Below are 17,038 nucleotides of genomic sequence, written 5' to 3' on the forward strand. Positions count from 1 at the left end.
GTAAGCTTGTTTGGGGCTGCCTAGCCTAAACATACATTTGCAATAAACAATAGGCCGACTAGCCTACTTTATTCATTAAAAAAAAAACAAAAAAAAAAACAGTGTCGTGTTTCTATTACAAATCATTGGTGCTGAATTTAAAATGCTATCTAAGACCATTTCAAAAGATGTAAACAACACTGGACACTGGTCTAGAAGCACTTCCTGTTTCAGTTTTTTAACACTACATAAAAGCTGGGATAAAATACAACCAACAGAACATTTAAAACTGAATCAAAAAGTTAAACAAACATCTTTAAGATGTTTTCTTTACATGTGAAATAAAGAAAACAGTTAGAAACTGAAACAGGAAGTGCTTCTGGACCAGTGTTGTTTACATCTTGTGAAATGGTCTATAGCCATGCTGACTCGAGAGTGCGCCTGGTGAACGAACCGGTTTTGTTCATTGAAAGGATCCGACTCAAAAAAGGCGATTCATTCACGAATCGAACATCGCTGGTGCGCTGAGCGGGACAACTGATGACACAAAGAGTCTGCATCGCTTGAGCGCGGGTCTCTAAAACTTATCTGGAAGAGGTCATCTATTTAACGCCATAAATATGTCACAAGAATAATAGAGCGTTTCATCGTATCCAGACAGTCAACTTGTTCCTTTTGATTTATTTGTGCAATTGAAGAGAGAGGTGAATTAGGAAAGCGACGGAGATGGAACCATCAACAGATGTGGAAACACTATCCGAAACCAACGAAACTCAAGATATTGATTCGGATGATATGCTGGAGTTAAATCAGTTCGACGGGCTCCCCTTTTCTTCAAGATATTACAAACTATTAAGAGAAAGAAAAGGTCTGCCGGTGTGGGGAGCGAAATGCGAGTTTATGGACAGTTTGATCAACAGTCAGATTGTGATAGTTACTGGCACATCTAAAACAGGACAAAGCACTCAGGTGAGTTTATGTTTATCATACAACAAGGGTGTTAACTTGTACTTTAAAATGTTATTAAAGAAGTATTCTAATGTTTTTTTTTTTTACTCATATTATGCCATATTCTGACCTAATGGACACATTAGGGCTAAATGTTTAACTGAATTGAGTTTATTGTTATTAAATTTAATGTGAACACATTGCTTCATCTTTAATGCAAATGAAAATAAAGCAAATGAACAGGGCAGAAACAACGTATTCACTCCTAGTTTAGAATTGAAAATATCAAAAGTATATTATTGTGAGTTTTATTTTTGAGCATGTGTTATCCGGCTTAATCTTCTTTTAGATCCCTCAGTGGTGTGCAGAGTTTTGCCTGTCTACGCAGTATCAGAATGGCATGGTAGTGTGCACTCAGATTCACCAACAGAGCACGGTGGAACTGGCCCTCCGTGTGGCCGACGAGATGGACGTGAACATCGGCAATGAGGTTGGGTACAGCATCCCACTTCAGACCTGCAGCTCCCCTGACACTGTCCTGAGGTGTGTATATGATCCAGAGGCATCTTCAGAAAAGTAAAGCCTGCACATTATTTGGTCATTTGTCCTGGACATTCTCTTCCATTAAATGTCACTATCTGCCCCTCCCCCCGTCATTACCACCACACGTGCATCTCCTTTTCAGGGACTTCTCTAAACAATATAAAAGCTAACAAAAGGCTGAGGGGGCTCGGTCTGAGGGTCTCCACAGCAGCTGCCGTACTTCCATGCTGTCCATATGCTTCATCAAACCTTTCAGAGCCGCCATAAGTCAGCCTGGCGAACAAAGAGCCAGAACAGTGATTAAAACAGCTGAGAGAGTCTGACTTAATGAAAATGCTGACCTTAAAGAAAACACTGAAAATTCCCATCTAATCGTGTCTGCTTGTCTTCACTTAGCTTGTTATTTTACATTTACATTTTTATTCATTTAGCTGACACTTTATACAAAGCGACTTAAAATTGCTATATATGTCAGAGGTCGCACGCCTCTGGAGCAACTAGGGGTTAAGTGTCTTGCTCAGGGACACATTGGTGTCTCATAGTGGATTCGAACCCAGGTCCCTCACACCAAAGGCATGTGTCTAATCCACTGTGCCATCACCACCCAAATTTTTGTTTGTAGATGCATTTAAGAAGGATTTTGTATTTAATAGCACTCTCGAAGAGGCCTGCAATGACATCTGTTGCTTTGCAGGTACTGCACAGATGATGTGCTGCTCCGGGAAATGATGTCAGACCCCCTCTTGGAGCAGTGTGGTGTGGTGGTTATTGATCAGGCCCAGGAACGTACCGTCAGCACAGACCTGCTCCTCGGGCTGCTCAAAGACGTGCTCCTCGCACGGCCAGAGCTCAGACTGGTCATCCTCACCGCCACTCTCTCCGCTGAGAAACTGCTAAGTCACTATGGAAGCGTTCCTCAGATCCGGCTGGAAGGGCCACAGCCGTGCGAGGTGGTGTATGGGAGTGGGAGAGGAGGTGTGAAGGATTACCTCTGCTCTGCTCTTAGACTGGCACTGGAGATACATCAGAATCAAAACCATGGAGACATTGTCACATTTCTGGCAACTGAGCAAGTAAGAGACATTTAAACGTTGATAGATGAGACAGTGGACTAGTTGTTTGCATTTTGATGACTTTTTTGAAAATATTTATTATAAATCATTTTATAAATGAACACATTAATTTTTTATAATTAATATTTATAAATTCAATTTATTTATTGCATTCATTTATGAATAAAAATGTCTAATTATTTTAAAGTTATTTTTAAGCTATTAATAAAATTTTACATTAAAACAAAAAATAATTATCTATAGCATATATATAATATAATAATGTTTTATATGATCACTTTATTTTGCATTTCAGGTGTGTAATTTCATATCTGCAAAACATAAATAATTATATTTATTAATTTATAAAAAATATATTTGTTAATAATTAATAGTAATGTCTTGTGTGTAAAAATACACACAGATTTAAGGACTCCGTCTCAGTTGTAGTTTTAGGGTGTGTTGTTCACACTTGGCAGGTTTAGTTTGATGAAAACAACCCCTGGTGCGATTACTCTGTTAGTGGGGTTCATTTGAAGCGTGAACACTGCCATCCGAACCCTGGTGTGCACCAAACAAGCGGACCACTGAAATGATGGGTCTCGGCCCATTTCCAAATGAACTCTGGTGCGGTTCGAATGAAATATTAACGCGACACGGACCAAAGACATATAAACGGACCACAAACAGGACGTGATGCCACAAAATGCTACCCTAAAAAGGACAGAATGTGCACAAGTAGCGCAAAAATGACAGTGTGAATGCTAAGTTTACCAGGACTAAATTAATCATTTTCTTTTTTGTTTTGGACCAAGAGAACTAAGTGTGAACTCAACCTCACAGTCTTTACTAAAATTTGATGTTTTTATTGTGTATTTGTATGTATATTAGATCTCAGCCTGTGTGAGCCCAGGCTACTGGCAGATCATTATTTTAAAGGATCCTTAGTTTTTGTGCAACGTGAATGTCCCTGTCTTCCTTCAACGTATCTAGCATAGAACTGAAAAAGGTCCCATTGCCATGGTAATAGAAAGTTTTCTTTCTTGTTTCATTTTCAAGGAGATTGAATGTGCCCATGCCATTTTGCGGCGAGAGGGTGTCAATCTTGCATTGTCTCACGGCGAGCTGGTGCCCGTGTCTCTGTGCCCTGCGCAGGGAGACAGTCTCTCAGTGCTCTCTGAGGAGAGCAAGAGTAGGAGAGTCTTCCTCACCTGCAGCCCCAGTGAAGACTTATTCTGGGCCGTTCAGAGCATTCGCTTTGTGATTGATGCTGGAGTGCAAAAAAGATATGTATGTAGTGATTGTTTCATTTTATTATTTTGAACTTTACAGACTATTCCTTATTATTAGCTCTGCTTTTATACATTTTCATTGGTGGACATGAAACTGTGATGTTTCTTTGTGACAGGTTTACAATCCTAGAATCAGAGCCAACTCCATTGTTATTCGACCAATCAGCAAGAGCCAAGCCGAGAGCCGAAAACAACTTGCAGGCCCAACAGGTGAGAGCTTTTTGCTTTCTAAAATTATAAAATAAAGATATTACTGATTATAAAATAATTAAATATTTCCTTATACGCAAGCGTATTTTTTTAAGTAATATTTTTATTTATTTTTATTAAATGCTGTTCCTTTAAACTTTTAATTAATCAATGAAAAACACACTTAATCAATAATATTCACAAAAATATTAAGAACAGATGTTAAACTGAATTTTGATGGTCTCCTTTAGATATTATGTTGACTACATAACGTTGCACCTAAATGTCAACTAACTCTCGTTAGAGTATTAGTTGAGCATTAGTAGACTTTTGGGATAGGATTAGGGTTAGTAGAATAAAGGGTTATGGGTTAGTAGAATAAGTTGACATGTACTTCCATGTATTTCATGTATTTTCATGTATGCAGGCAAGTGTTTCTGTTTGTATCAAGAGGACACTTTACTTCCTGTTGAGAGCGTCCCTCACATTCTTGAGTCTGACATCACTTCCACTGTGCTCTTCCTAAAGCGCATGGAAATTGCTGGCCTGAGCCACTGTGACTTCATTGACAGACCAGGTGAGATCCTTCCTATTTAATCAAACCTCTTACTTCCAAATCAAAAAAAGCCCACTCTAGATCTGACTCGGGTTCTGCCCTCAATGTAAATATAAGGGATTTTTTTTTTTTTACTATTATTGATATATTGTGTACTAATTTCAAACTGTGAATGTTTTCCACATATTGGAGATAACCATATTCAATAATTCATACACTCACACTAGAATCCCTCACATGAATCTAAGCAGTCCATCTGAACACAAACAAGTTCACTCTCCGCTGTTTACAGCAGCCGAGCAAAGCTGGGATCATCCAGGTTCTCTTGGCTCACAGTAAGGGTGCAGATGGGTCTGTTCTGCTCACTGCTGGTATTAAGAGGTGGTGAGCCGTGCTTTAGCTGAGCCGACAGCATTCTGACTGCGTTCATTGTTCCAGAGATAACCTGCTTCCATAACACACACCAGTCAGATGAGCAGCATCATTAGTGGAGCTACGACAAGAGCGGTGAACTAGATGAACTTGTTTATCTCATGATGCAACTGAGCAAATATGCGGGGTGCTTTTGTTATGATGCCGCAAATTAGTGAGAGTTCGTTGTCTGTTTACTGTCTGCTCTGTCGGACTAACAAGCGTTTCTATTCAGAAAATGCACCGCAGCTTACAGTTGATAACCTTTTGATTTATTCCCACAATAATACTTGCTCAGGTGTGTCAGATATGAAAGCGAGGCTGTGAGGGAAAGACTTGCTGGTTTTTCAATACTATCCATTGTGAAAAGCTGAATGAAGCTCCTAGATCACTTATCAATGTTCCACAGCTCATGTTTTTCTAGAGTTTTTTATCCACTGATATTACAATCCAAAAACACTTTAAATAAAACTCTTTTAAGCGCTTTGAGTGCAGAGAAAAGTGCTATATAAATGTAATGAATTATTATTAACAGGACAAACCACCTAAGAGGTGCATGTCTATTCCTCACAGCCTCACCTTTATTCCCATTAAAAATCAAAGATGGCGCTGCTGTGAGTAAGGTCTATAGTTTTGAATGTAAAAATGACAGCCTTATTTTTACAATAACAACCCATAAATTTACATTTTTGTTCTTATATTATTGAAATTAACCAGTCTGCTACTTTTAAAACAATAAAACTCATTTATTTTTATGAGTTAACTGCTTTATTTTATCAATATTTAAATACAATTTGTGTTATATATAACATATAAATTGTATATAAATTTGACAGATTTTCTTTTGCTTTTATCATATTTTTAAAAGTCTTATTTAGTTTTAATTTTTTTTTTATTTCTGCTTGAGTTTCAGTAATTATAGCATTTCAACTACAGTAAAGAAAAAAACTAAAATATCATCTAATATTTTATTTTATTTCAGTGCTATTTAATTTAAAGAAATGGATTTGAATGGTTTTAGTTAAGAATGACACCCCTGGGTCAGTTTTTTTTTTCAAACTATTCTGCATATTTTTCCAGAATAGATTAATGCCACACTTGGAAAACTGTGATTAATAGTTTGAAATATACTAAATATTTGTATCCACCCTACCATAGATCCAGAAGGCCTCATGCAAGCTTTAGAGGAACTCGACTATCTTGCTGCTTTGGATGATGACGGGAATCTCTCTGAGATTGGAATTATCATGTCAGAGTTTCCTCTTGAGCCACAGATGGCTAAGACTTTGCTTGCGTCTTGCGAATTCGACTGTGTGAGTGAAGTGCTGACCATCGCTGCCATGCTAACAGGTAATCCTTGTTCAGTACAATCCACTCAACAGGTGTACCACGTGTCAGCACTTCCGATAGGACTTTGCTCCATCCAGTTATATTTGGAAATCATGTCAGATCACTGTTGTTGTACCAAAGTGACTGTACCTTTTTTACCCCATTAAAATATATGGATAATTTAACCTCTACTAATAAATTCACTTACTCTGCCACTATTATTATTACGAATACTAAAAAAAAAAAATCAAAAAATACTTTAACAAATATTTATTTTATTATACTATATTTAGTTTTATTATTATTATTATAACAACATTTAATTATTAAAAAATCTATAATGAAAAAAAAAACATTTATGATTGACTATAAAGCTTTAAATTGCTCTCTCTTACTTTGTAATTTAGCTCCGAGCAGTTTCCTTACACCCCCAGTGGAAATGAGACAGAAGGCCTTGCTGTGTCATCAGAGGTTCCAGCATGCTGAAGGAGACCACTTCACCCTTATTAACATATTTAATGCTTACAGATATGCTAAGGAAGGGCCATGTGAGTAAATACAAAGCACAAAAGCTGTATAGCCTATAATAGCCAATGTGGTGAATTAAACAGGACATATTAACATATAAAGAGTCGATTTCACATTCACATTTCAGACTCTAGTGTGGAACAGTGGTGTGAAGACCATTTCCTTAGTCTGGCTGCGCTTCAGACAGCAGATGCGATACGCTTTGAGCTAACAGAAATCCTGAAACGGATAGAGCTGCCAGTGTCCTTACCCGCCTTTGGCTCTAAAAACAACAACTTGAACATCAAACGTGCATTACTAGCTGGCTTCTTCATGCAGGTATGGATATAGAGATTCTATACAGTACGTAATACAGAATAATATTGTACCTTGCATTTTGGAAATGTGCTTAGTTCCTAATGGTAAAAGCTCAGAGTTTCTCTAAAACTGAACGACAAAGAGGATTAATCTCTTTCTCAAATGCACTGTAGTAATGCACAGCAGTAAAAATCAGTGCGCTAATTCTCTTTTAAATTATTGCCTTGGGACAGTAATGTCTGATTAAGGCAGATTAGCAAAAAGCACATTGATTTACATATTTAAGTATCTTTAGTGCTCCTAAAACACTGCCTGGGTGCTTTTCTAGTGCATTTTAAAATGTTTAATCTCTGTGTTGGGTTTTCCAGGTGGCGAGGGACATTGATGGGTCAGGGAATTACTTCATGCTAACCCATAAACATGTGGCTCAGATCCACCCACTGTCTGGCTATGGAACCGAGATGAACAAGAAGAATCTTCCAGATTGGGTTCTGTACCATGAGCACACGCTATCAGAGAACAACTGTATCAGAACTGTCTCTCAGATCTCAGCACATGAGTAAGTACTGGATCATCTGCTTTGTCTAGAAAACTAGATGACAGAATTACAGAAAGTGACTTCATTAGTAAATAATGTACAATACGATAATTTCATTTAGCTCAGTGTCTTACAACTTACAAATATATTTATTTCAAATTTCCTTATGAAGCTTTTTAATTTGTTTAGCATGCCATTTACTCTTTCTTTTGACCATTTGAGCAAATTGTTCTTCTGTGCATTGTAATTTTATCGTTTCTTTGCTGTTTGCTTGTGACAGGTTCATTCAGATGGCGCCACAGTACTTCTTCTATAACCTGCCACCTAGTGAGAGTAAAGACGTACTGCAGCACATTATAGATCATGGTTCAGCTGCCCCATCTAAAGGCATAAGAAAATCCCAGACCCCCAGCAGCGCTGCCAGTGAGGAGCAGCCCCATGAGCGCTGTACCATACAATGACTGGGGAAATGGCATACGTTGCCACTGCGTTACCCTGACATTAACCGTGTGCAAACAAGATGCTTAGACTGCTGGCCTGCTATACAGTAAACATGGAATATGTGAGGCACAATGAGAAATCTCAATAGACTCACCAAATTAGTTTGATTGATTAATCAACAATGATGAAGAAAAGAACAGATTGTGTAATCTGTTACTTAAATTCAAAGGGCGTGCAGAAAAACATTTAGCGGGACAATGCTTCTAGGAAATAACAGTTTGAACTGTTGTCTTCTCTCCGCTGAATTTATAACAATTTAAATGACCTACTGCTGTGCAGTAGTTAATGAATAAACTGTCATTGACTTTAATGTATTTTATAAACTGTAGCTACTAGCAGATTTAGCCATGTGCATCAAGATAGTACAATTGAACATTATTTTCCTTTTTGCATTGATTGTGTTTCACAATGGTTATATTTAGTGCAGCAGAGCTGTAAAAGACTGGATTTTTTTTTTGTTAATTATATTTTCCAGTTGTATATGTATTTATTTGTAAGGCGTTTGTTTAACTAATTTTTTTTTTTCTTTAATTAATCTCCACTTCAGTTTAGCTTGATAATTCACACAAAAGTGTTTTTGGAAGTGTTGATATTGTATCTCTGATTTTTTTTTTTCTATAAAACTCTCAAACAGTTTGAATAAAGTCCAAAATGTTCTGAAATGATTTACTTGATTTATATCATATTAATTAAGCTGTTACATGCCCAAATACCACTGCAACTTTAAATATATAATTACGTTTCACATCAAACTGAACACTGCAGTGATGCAAACATCTAGGGAATCCTAAAACAAAGCAGAAAATGGTAGAAATGTCTTAAAATTAGACACTTCCTGAGGTGAATGCGTTAAACACACATTTTCATATTGAAAATGAATGTATAATAATAATAATAAAAACATAGGTCTAATACTAATTAATGATTTTAAATGTTTGGTTTGTTCCAGTTCACTCGCGACGCTTGCAGTTTGTAAACAACGTCTTTCAATGGTCGAAGGAGTGCTGACGTCATCTACAACTCACAGACAGACGCGTTGCGTCGGGTACTTGCAGCCCATATACTTTTGCGAATTATACGAGTGTTGGTTGGTTGCTTACCGTCACTGGTTGCAACGACTGTATTATTAAATCTATAAAAAAAAGATTAATAATTATTTGAGTATTTGAGTAGTTGACAGTGACGGAGGAAAACGTCAGTGGCAGTCACCGGAATGCTAGTCAGTTGGGTCCCTCAAACAAAACTTCCGCCGATGATCTTGCGGTGAAGCAGGTGGACAGAATTCTCGATGCCGAAGAGTGTGACACCGCTGATATAACAGTCTTCCTATTATATGCTAATATTTGGATCAAAGTCGTCTGGACTTTACTCTGCCAAAAGAAAAGACAGCAACAACGTTTACAGGGGCAATACACATGATGAATCACAGTTTGGTGTTTATGTGAGTGGCGAATTGAAGGACAAAAATAAAGTTAACTCAGTGAACAAACCAACCGGAAACATTCATGAAAAGGTATGGCTGTTTGAACTTTTTTTTTAGGTGAAGGCCTCGCCAGTAGGCCAATGACAACTAGAATCAACTATGTATTATATAAACAATTAAAGTCATTTAAGTACGGAATCCCTATCTATTTCCTTGCTCTCTGAATAGAAGATCATGGCTCCAAAGGACCTGTTGAGCTGTACCAAACTTGAGAGCACAGCAACAGCTTCGTAAGTGTTTTTCATTTATTATTGATCTCCACGTACATAATTTCCACTGGAAGAAGTTAGGTTGTGTCCAGTGCCATGTTTGGTTGAGAGTAGTTGCCTGTATATCATTAAATGTAAGGTGTGTGAAGCCACTTTAAGAGAAAAAAAAGAAAAAGAAAAAAAATATGTATCATTTGAAGACTTTGGATGTCTATTGAAATTCAAAACCCCTGTATTAAACTGGTGCTGTGCTGAAAATCCTTTACATAATTTGGTTTTACCTTGACCAATCTTGTCAAATTGTTGGAAATCTCACATTATGCTATACAATCACCATTCACCAAGTATTGGTTGGATTCAATGTTTTTGTCAACTTCTTGTCTTTCACTTAGCACAGGTGTTTTATTTCTTTATGCACCTCAGTTTTTTAAGTTAAAAAAAAGGTTAATTGTAGCTTCATCTAAAAAAAAAAAAAAAAAGTGGTGCATAAGCTCAGATCCTACAATCTCAGGCCTACGATCAGTCAGTTCCAAAAATAAATACAAAACCTGTTCTACTTAATATAAAGACTGAATAATGAAACCTCTCCAAAGCTGCAGGAACACAACATGAAGGTTTATAAGACATCCTCTTTTTTATTTTTATGGTTAATTAAATTAAAAATAAATATTGATGCACTGTTTTATTGACACATTGAAGGATTATTGATCACTAGTGACTTACTACAGTATCAAGTATTGTGAATCATTTTTATATCACTGATGTTACAGCATTAAATTTTTTATTACATACATACATTCATATATATATATACATACAAATAGTTTTTTTGTTTTGTTTGTTTTTTCAGATTACAGCTGGGACCTGGGGTCTACAATGGAAATCTGCATTTCACAGTTGAATTAATCAGGTATTGTACAGTTTTCTTTAAAATGATTTAGTTAATTTTAGGTAACCTACAGTAACCTATTAGTAGCTATAGCAACACCAGACAAACGAAATGGCCCATATATATATATATATATATATATATATATATATACATATATATATATATATATCAATAATGAAACCTGTCAATATTGTTCATATCTGTTGTGAAAATTCAGTGGATGGAGTTGAAAATCTGTAGACGTCCTGTAGTCTCCTGTCATTCATTCATGATATTTATAAATAAACACATTTACAAAATGGAAGAGTATCTAGATAGGTTTTGAAGCTTGTTTTATGTGTCAATAGCCTATTTTAAACTAACATTATATTAAACTGCCTGACCTTTGATAGCAGAAATTAAATAGCACAATATGACGTGTTTATTTTATTACCTTCTCAATAAACGCACCTTTCCGAGATGAAGAATAAAAACACAATACAATAAGCCACATGGTATCGCTGTTGCTGCATTTTTGGACAGTAGATTGAAGGCCTCTTCATGGTTGGGGAAAGTCGGTCAGTAAGGCAGGAGGCGGGGTACCGTTCTGAAAGCTGATTGGTCGCGCCTCCCACACCTACAGTTAGTCTTGTAATCTGATCAGGCTCTGAATCTGATAGGCTATCGTTCAAACGCAGTAGTATGCTGCATTTTTTTTTTTTTTTTTTTTTTAAATATGTTTGACAGTGGTCTGAGCAGTAATTACAGGCATCTGTTTCAATCTCTGTGGGAACATTAGTATCACTGGAAAGCACACGATTTATGCCATGCCTGTGGTGAGCAATAATGAAGGAAACTCTTTTTTGTTGTTGTAATTTCACAACAGTGAAATGTCCCTTTCCAAAACTAATATAAGTTGTTTTTGCTCGTCGGAACAGCATGTGTTTGGCAAATGAAGAAGGCTTTTCGTCATAAAAGTAGCCCACATAACTTACAAAAAAAAAAACAATATTTATACATTATAAGAGAAGGAACTAGGTCATTTATTCAAACATGTCAACTTTATAATAAACTGATATATTGTTTGCTCAGAGGAGTTTATTTTAAATAAAGAGCAACTTTGCTAACTTTTTACTGACTTAATGGCTACTGGCGGCGAATGAAATGACTGTCAATTTGCTGCTGTGAAAGGCCTATTAAAGGTGATGCCTGAGACAAAAATATCCTGTACACAGACCTCCCGAATCCTACAGGAAGTGATGCATCACGTCAGCAATGTGCGAGTGGAAGAACTGTTACTGCCAAGAGCAGTGGGAAGCAGAACAACAGCCAAAACACTCCATCCCAAACCACATAGGAGTTGCTGAATTTTTCTGGTGTATTTTTTTAACCTTTAGTGCTTAAAAATAAATTAATAATAATCACAAAAACACACTTAATCTTCATTGTTTAATAAAAAAGGAGTATTAAATAAATGTATTATATGATAATCACAGTGTAGTATATATATAAATTCTTTTTTCAAATTTTGTGTAGTTTAGCATACATCATACATTTCCATTAGATATGTACAAAAAAAATGAAGAGGAAAAAGTAAGAAAATTTAAGACAAACATAGTACAAAGACTGGCAAAAAGAGTGCATAAATCTTTTACACAATAGTAAACAAAATGTGTGAAATATGTGCAGCAAAGAAGACAGGAGTCCAGTGCATAATAACGTTTTTGCCCATGAGAGAATCAGCAGCCTTGCCCTCATAACATGAGTCCCTGCATAAAATTGTTGAGGGTTTAGAGTTCAGTCTCCATCAAAGTCAGTTTGAGGCTGGCAGCAACATGCTGACCGGTAGTGCTGTGCCAGTGGGCAAGGCCTTGGCAGCGGTGATCTTGTTAAGGTTCCGCACCTCTGTTTGCCAGGATGGGATCTTCTTGGTGGTCATGTGTCGCCGTGCGTGCTTGGTGAGGTGGTCGCTTCGCATAAACCTTCGATCACACACCGGGCAGACAAACTTCTTTTCGCCCGTGTGCGTTCGCCGATGCCGAGAGAGCTCATCGGAGCGTGCGAATTTCTTATCGCAGCCATCCCAGTTGCAGCTAAAAGGTTTCTCTCCTGAAAGGCAGAACAAGACATGTTAGATGACCTGCTTGACCTAGACTTTAGAAGTTGAGGCTACATACTGATCATTATTTACCTGTATGGGTTCTGAGATGCGCCTTTAGGTGAGAACTTTTGAAATAGGTCTTCTGACAACCAGGGAAATTACAGACGTAGTTGCGCCTGCGGGAAAAGTCGACCTGCGTGATGCTGCTCTGCCCCGAGGGCATGTAAACAGGCGCGGGAGCCAGAGGCAGGAGCTTGGTGTTGCCTAGTGTCATAACAGTCTGTTGGCACTGTGGAGCCGAAGACACCGGTGACTGGGGCATCACGAACATCACCGTCCCCTGAGGCACCGGAGAGCCCATCAGGAGCGGCTGTGGCAAGATAGACTTCACCCCAGGGCTGGGCTTCTGAATGAACGTCGCTGAGATGACTCCAGGTTGGCCCACCGGGAACATCTGGCATATGATTGGTGGACTAGAGGTTGGGGGCGGTGGCTGAGGAGATGATGTAATGAAGCACTTATCATCCTTAGAAGGAAGTCTGCTGCTGTTTTGGCATGGTGGCATGTTGTCGGTCTGGGTTTGGCAGGTCAGGGTGGGCGATGATGATGAAGGAACAGTCTTTTGTGGAATGTTCTGATACAGGGAGCTGTCGGCCGTGTGCCGTATTACGCTGGTTGCCATGGCTCTGCAAGGCAGGGCTGCGGCCTTTTCTGTGGGGTCCTGAGTGATGGAGGCCATGGTGGGGCATGCAGATCTCGGGCTGGGGAGGCTGAGACAGGAGCGGGTAAGTGGTGATGGGGAGGCCGGCACTGATGTGGTGTTGGAGGTCTCAGTAAAGCTGGGGCTGTGTGGTGGGGTCATGCACTGCAAGGAGATAAGACAATCAGAGTTAAGAAGTGTCCAGCATATCAAGGCCATATCAGATTTTTTATTTTATCTGTATTGAGATTGTATATTTAATTGTGCATGCTCATTTCCCCTATTTTTACATTTAGATTATGTTTGTTGTCTTCTAACAGTTTACACTAACAGTTTAAATAAAATAACTTTGAATTGCGACAGCCCTCGTCGCGGCGTTGTGCCACCTTCAAATAGGATGCAGGATGACCCATTTTAAATACACTTTCATCTATCCAGAGGTGAAGTATCTCTTTAAGGAGTACACCAATATTAAAATGGCCAATACAGATACACCGATAATTATTTTCATGTTATGATCGATACGAGATTCATGATAAATAAAAAATAAAAGACTAAAACTTCAACTTAAATTTACACAAATTATAAACAATCTACAGAATGAAAATCATTTATATTCATTTTAAGATTTGTATATTTGATTGTGCATGCTCATTTGCCCTATTTTTACATTTAGGTGATCATTTTTCACTATTTTATATAATTATAATATATATAATACTCTATATAAGTTATTTTATAAAAAGACTAATAATTTAATAACACTGTTAAGGCTTTAGCAAATCTCTAAATAAATATAAATTTTTCATACTTTACATTATACTATACATTCTACCTAAATTCAAGTATTTGGTTCAAGTACAAACTTTGGTTTTAGTGTTTTATATTTCATTTTCTTTCATTTTCAACCATAACATGCAAATAATTATCGGCTTATTATTGTATCGACCAGCATAATATTGGTGCATCCCCAAAAAATCAAGCTATTTTACAAAAAACTAGTGGAATCTCCTAATGGATGAATGGCTGCTCAATTCAATATATCACAGCTGTGCTATTTTGTCCTTTCATCTCTCAGCATCATTCATTACGGCACAGGTGAGTCGTGTAAACACAGTAAAGGAGCCTGTGCTGAAGTTCAGTTTGCAGATGTAGCTTATCTCAAGACTACCACCTGTCCAGGGTGTCATAAAACCTTCCCAAAGTTTTCAGCAAACAAATCAGGTTCTGATAAGAGCTTTGTGCTATGCTGTGCGGCGCCTGAGGTTCCCCGGTGTGAATGTTGTCAAATTAAACAGAGCTTGAAGTGTACATATTTTACCTTCTAGCAGATAATTTCAACGAAAGAATATTCGCTTACCAGTGAGGAGAGCGAGACGAAGTCCCTCTGGATCTCTGGTGGTTCGGGGGGCGGGAAAGAATCGCAGGAGTCTGAAGCTGGTGTGAGAGGGCGAGGTTTGAAGGTGTTGGGTTTTGGAGACATCTGACTCCAGAAGCTCATGTAGACCAGAGCTTCAGCAGCCTCAAGATCATTGTATTCCAGAACACTGCACGAAGAGTGCTCACTGTGCTTTTTCCCTTCCAGAAAATCCTCACAGTCCTCCATCCGAGCTCCCTGAGAACCACAAACAACAAAACTAATGTAATGTAATGTGTTAAAGATGAAAGAAAACCCTCTGTTTTTTTGACACATACAGCTCAGCTGCTGGGTGGGTCTGAATGAGTCTTTCTCAAGTCTTTATCTATTCATGGATCCCAAAGCAGTAAGACAGTTTTAACAGAGGAGCCCTTTTTATTGCAGCCCGTCTGCAGGGACCCTCTATCATTAGTGCTGAAGTCAACTCCCACTGCCAAATAAAGCCAAAACAGTGACGTCCTCACAAGCTGGCCATGTGAAATGGCTGTGAGCAAAACTTGAAACCCCCTGATAGACACGGGAGCAGTGCCAGAGGCCAGAAAACGTTGACTGAAAGCTCCTCCCAGCCAATGCTCTTCAGAGAAATAACACCAGTAGTAAGCAGCATGCAGTTTTTTTTTTGTTTGTTTTTAATAAAAGCAGTGTCAACAGGTCCTGCACACCTGATTGACTTCTGCACATCTCAACCAGCCTCACTGTTTTACATAATACAATGCACAGGTGGGATGTTAAAGTGGGTTCCAAAAGACCACTTCTCTTTTGCATTTTTCTAAGTTTAATTGAGAATCGTGATTTTTTTAAAGACATCACTCTTACCAAATATAATATTTAAAGTTTAATAAATATAACACAAGAAATCCACTGTGAAAAATAGAATAACAACAAAAGAGACTAAGAAAAAACATGATAAAAGTGTCTGCTTGTGTGAGAGAGGGAGTGAGTGACTGTATACACACATTTAAAAACTATAAATAAATGCAAGACAAGAGAATTAAGATACAAAATTGCGCAAAATGATTTCTTGGTTGCCAAATTGAGGGTTAAATGAAGCCAACAGGAATAACGGTGTCCACTAAAACTGAATGGAGACAACAACAGATGCGTATTGTTTACTATAACAGGGCCAGTCAACTCGAAGACGGTTGTATGTTTTCAGAACTTTACAATGTTATACATTGTAACATTTATTGGTGATAAATACAGTTAAAATGTAACATTAAGTAAGAGTTGACGTCATTCGCCTCAGTTTCCTTACCATACTGAATCAGCAATGACCAGTCAGTGTCAGTAAATCACAAGCAACTCATTAAAAAAAATGTATATTACATAAATATAAATGGTATAAAACGAAATATCCCGATCTTACCCCACATAATTCTTCCATGTTAGAAAACTGGTGTGTTGACATGTATTCAAACGTACGAAAAAAATATTGAATTAAAAGTAAAGCAGAACAAAGACATGGAGCAGCTCCGCCCGTTCAGTGACGCGACTGACACCGGAATTCAGTTCGCTTTTACCAGCAGCTGAGTAAAACAAGCCTCCGAAAAAAAGAGAAACTAAATTCACAACAGTCTGGCGGGTGGCAACACGCCACCAATGAAAAACAAATGTGTGTGAGACCTTGGCCAATTGTGTGAAGGCCGGCGCGTGATCAGTGCGTGATAGGCGAGCGATTGGAGGACCCGGGGTGCGTGGCTGCAGATGGGCGTGTGGAGGGAGTCAACAGTGTCGCTGTAAACTCGCTGAACTATGAGAGGACGGAACTGGGCGAAAGGTCGCAGCCTTTAGGAGACAAATAATAGTGAAACATGTTTGTGCATCATATATAGTCAGCTTAAACAGGTAACGGCTAAACACACAGCATGAGGAGCAAAATTAGCTTAGCAGGCACGGAGAAGCAAAAACAACAAGTTATAGGCTACTTACAACCAAGTTTATAATTGGTAACAATGAGGTTCAATTTGTAACATTTTTATTGTAAGATCAGCTAACAAGAACTAACAATGACAGATACTTCTAAAACATTTTTACATTTTAGGTCAAGTTAATTCCAACATTTACTAACGCCATGAAGTTGTGTCTGTTGATGAT

General features: G+C 37.9%; 2 protein-coding genes and 1 long non-coding RNA gene across 5 annotated transcripts; 2 read left to right on the forward strand and 1 right to left on the reverse strand.

The window, feature by feature from the left end:
- The first annotated feature begins 474 nt into the window (after window positions 1-474).
- On the forward strand, window positions 475-8,823 carry dhx32b (DEAH-box helicase 32b). The gene is made up of 11 exons (XM_039668263.2): window positions 475-948; window positions 1,277-1,470; window positions 2,165-2,543; window positions 3,582-3,812; window positions 3,931-4,024; window positions 4,431-4,580; window positions 6,129-6,320; window positions 6,707-6,847; window positions 6,955-7,145; window positions 7,493-7,683; window positions 7,943-8,823. Exons 1-11 carry the CDS (start codon window positions 706-708, stop codon window positions 8,121-8,123), a joined length of 2,187 nt encoding a protein of 728 aa, XP_039524197.2. The 5' UTR covers window positions 475-705; the 3' UTR covers window positions 8,124-8,823.
- Window positions 8,824-9,172: 349 nt separating this feature from the next.
- LOC148973578 (uncharacterized) lies at window positions 9,173-12,147 on the forward strand. Of its 2 annotated transcripts, none has more exons than XR_016146699.1 (4): window positions 9,173-9,676; window positions 9,815-9,876; window positions 10,706-10,765; window positions 11,962-12,147. It is a non-coding gene; the product is annotated as an uncharacterized LOC148973578 (long non-coding RNA). The 2 variants fall into 2 exon arrangements; XR_016146698.1 differs by having other exon boundaries at window positions 9,176-9,676; window positions 9,818-9,876; window positions 11,962-12,141.
- Window positions 12,148-12,161: 14 nt separating this feature from the next.
- klf11b (Kruppel like factor 11b) lies at window positions 12,162-16,481 on the reverse strand. 2 transcript variants are annotated; one of them, XM_039668223.2, is made up of 4 exons: window positions 16,311-16,481; window positions 14,888-15,142; window positions 12,918-13,692; window positions 12,162-12,835 (listed from the first exon to the last, which is right to left on the reverse strand). In XM_039668223.2, the coding sequence occupies exons 1-4, from the start codon at window positions 16,350-16,352 to the stop codon at window positions 12,540-12,542; spliced, it is 1,368 nt and encodes a 455-aa protein (XP_039524157.2). In that variant the 5' UTR covers window positions 16,353-16,481; the 3' UTR covers window positions 12,162-12,539. The 2 variants fall into 2 exon arrangements, with proteins under 2 accessions (XP_039524157.2, XP_039524166.2); XM_039668232.2 differs by lacking the exon at window positions 16,311-16,481 and adding an exon at window positions 15,223-16,268.
- Window positions 16,482-17,038: the final 557 nt, after the last annotated feature.

Source organism: Pimephales promelas, chromosome 15, assembly GCF_988280905.1.
Source record: "Pimephales promelas chromosome 15, fPimPro1.hap1.1, whole genome shotgun sequence".
NCBI classification, from domain to species: domain Eukaryota; kingdom Metazoa; phylum Chordata; class Actinopteri; order Cypriniformes; family Leuciscidae; genus Pimephales; species Pimephales promelas.

Excerpts from the sequence above, each read along its gene's own strand:
- dhx32b (XM_039668263.2), top strand. The coding sequence starts at position 706 with ATGGAACCATCAACAGATGTGGAAACACTATCCGAAACCAACGAAACT. Across the intron at positions 949-1,276 it reads AAACAGGACAAAGCACTCAG|ATCCCTCAGTGGTGTGCAGA; the intron begins GTGAGTTTATGT and ends ATCTTCTTTTAG. Across the intron at positions 4,581-6,128 it reads TGACTTCATTGACAGACCAG|ATCCAGAAGGCCTCATGCAA; the intron begins GTGAGATCCTTC and ends ACCCTACCATAG.
- klf11b (XM_039668223.2), bottom strand. The coding sequence starts at position 16,352 with ATGTCAACACACCAGTTTTCTAACATGGAAGAATTATGTGGG. Across the intron at positions 15,143-16,310 it reads ACATGGAAGAATTATGTGGG|GGAGCTCGGATGGAGGACTG; the intron begins GTAAGATCGGGA and ends TGTGGTTCTCAG. Across the intron at positions 13,693-14,887 it reads TCGTCTCGCTCTCCTCACTG|TGCATGACCCCACCACACAG; the intron begins GTAAGCGAATAT and ends ATCTCCTTGCAG.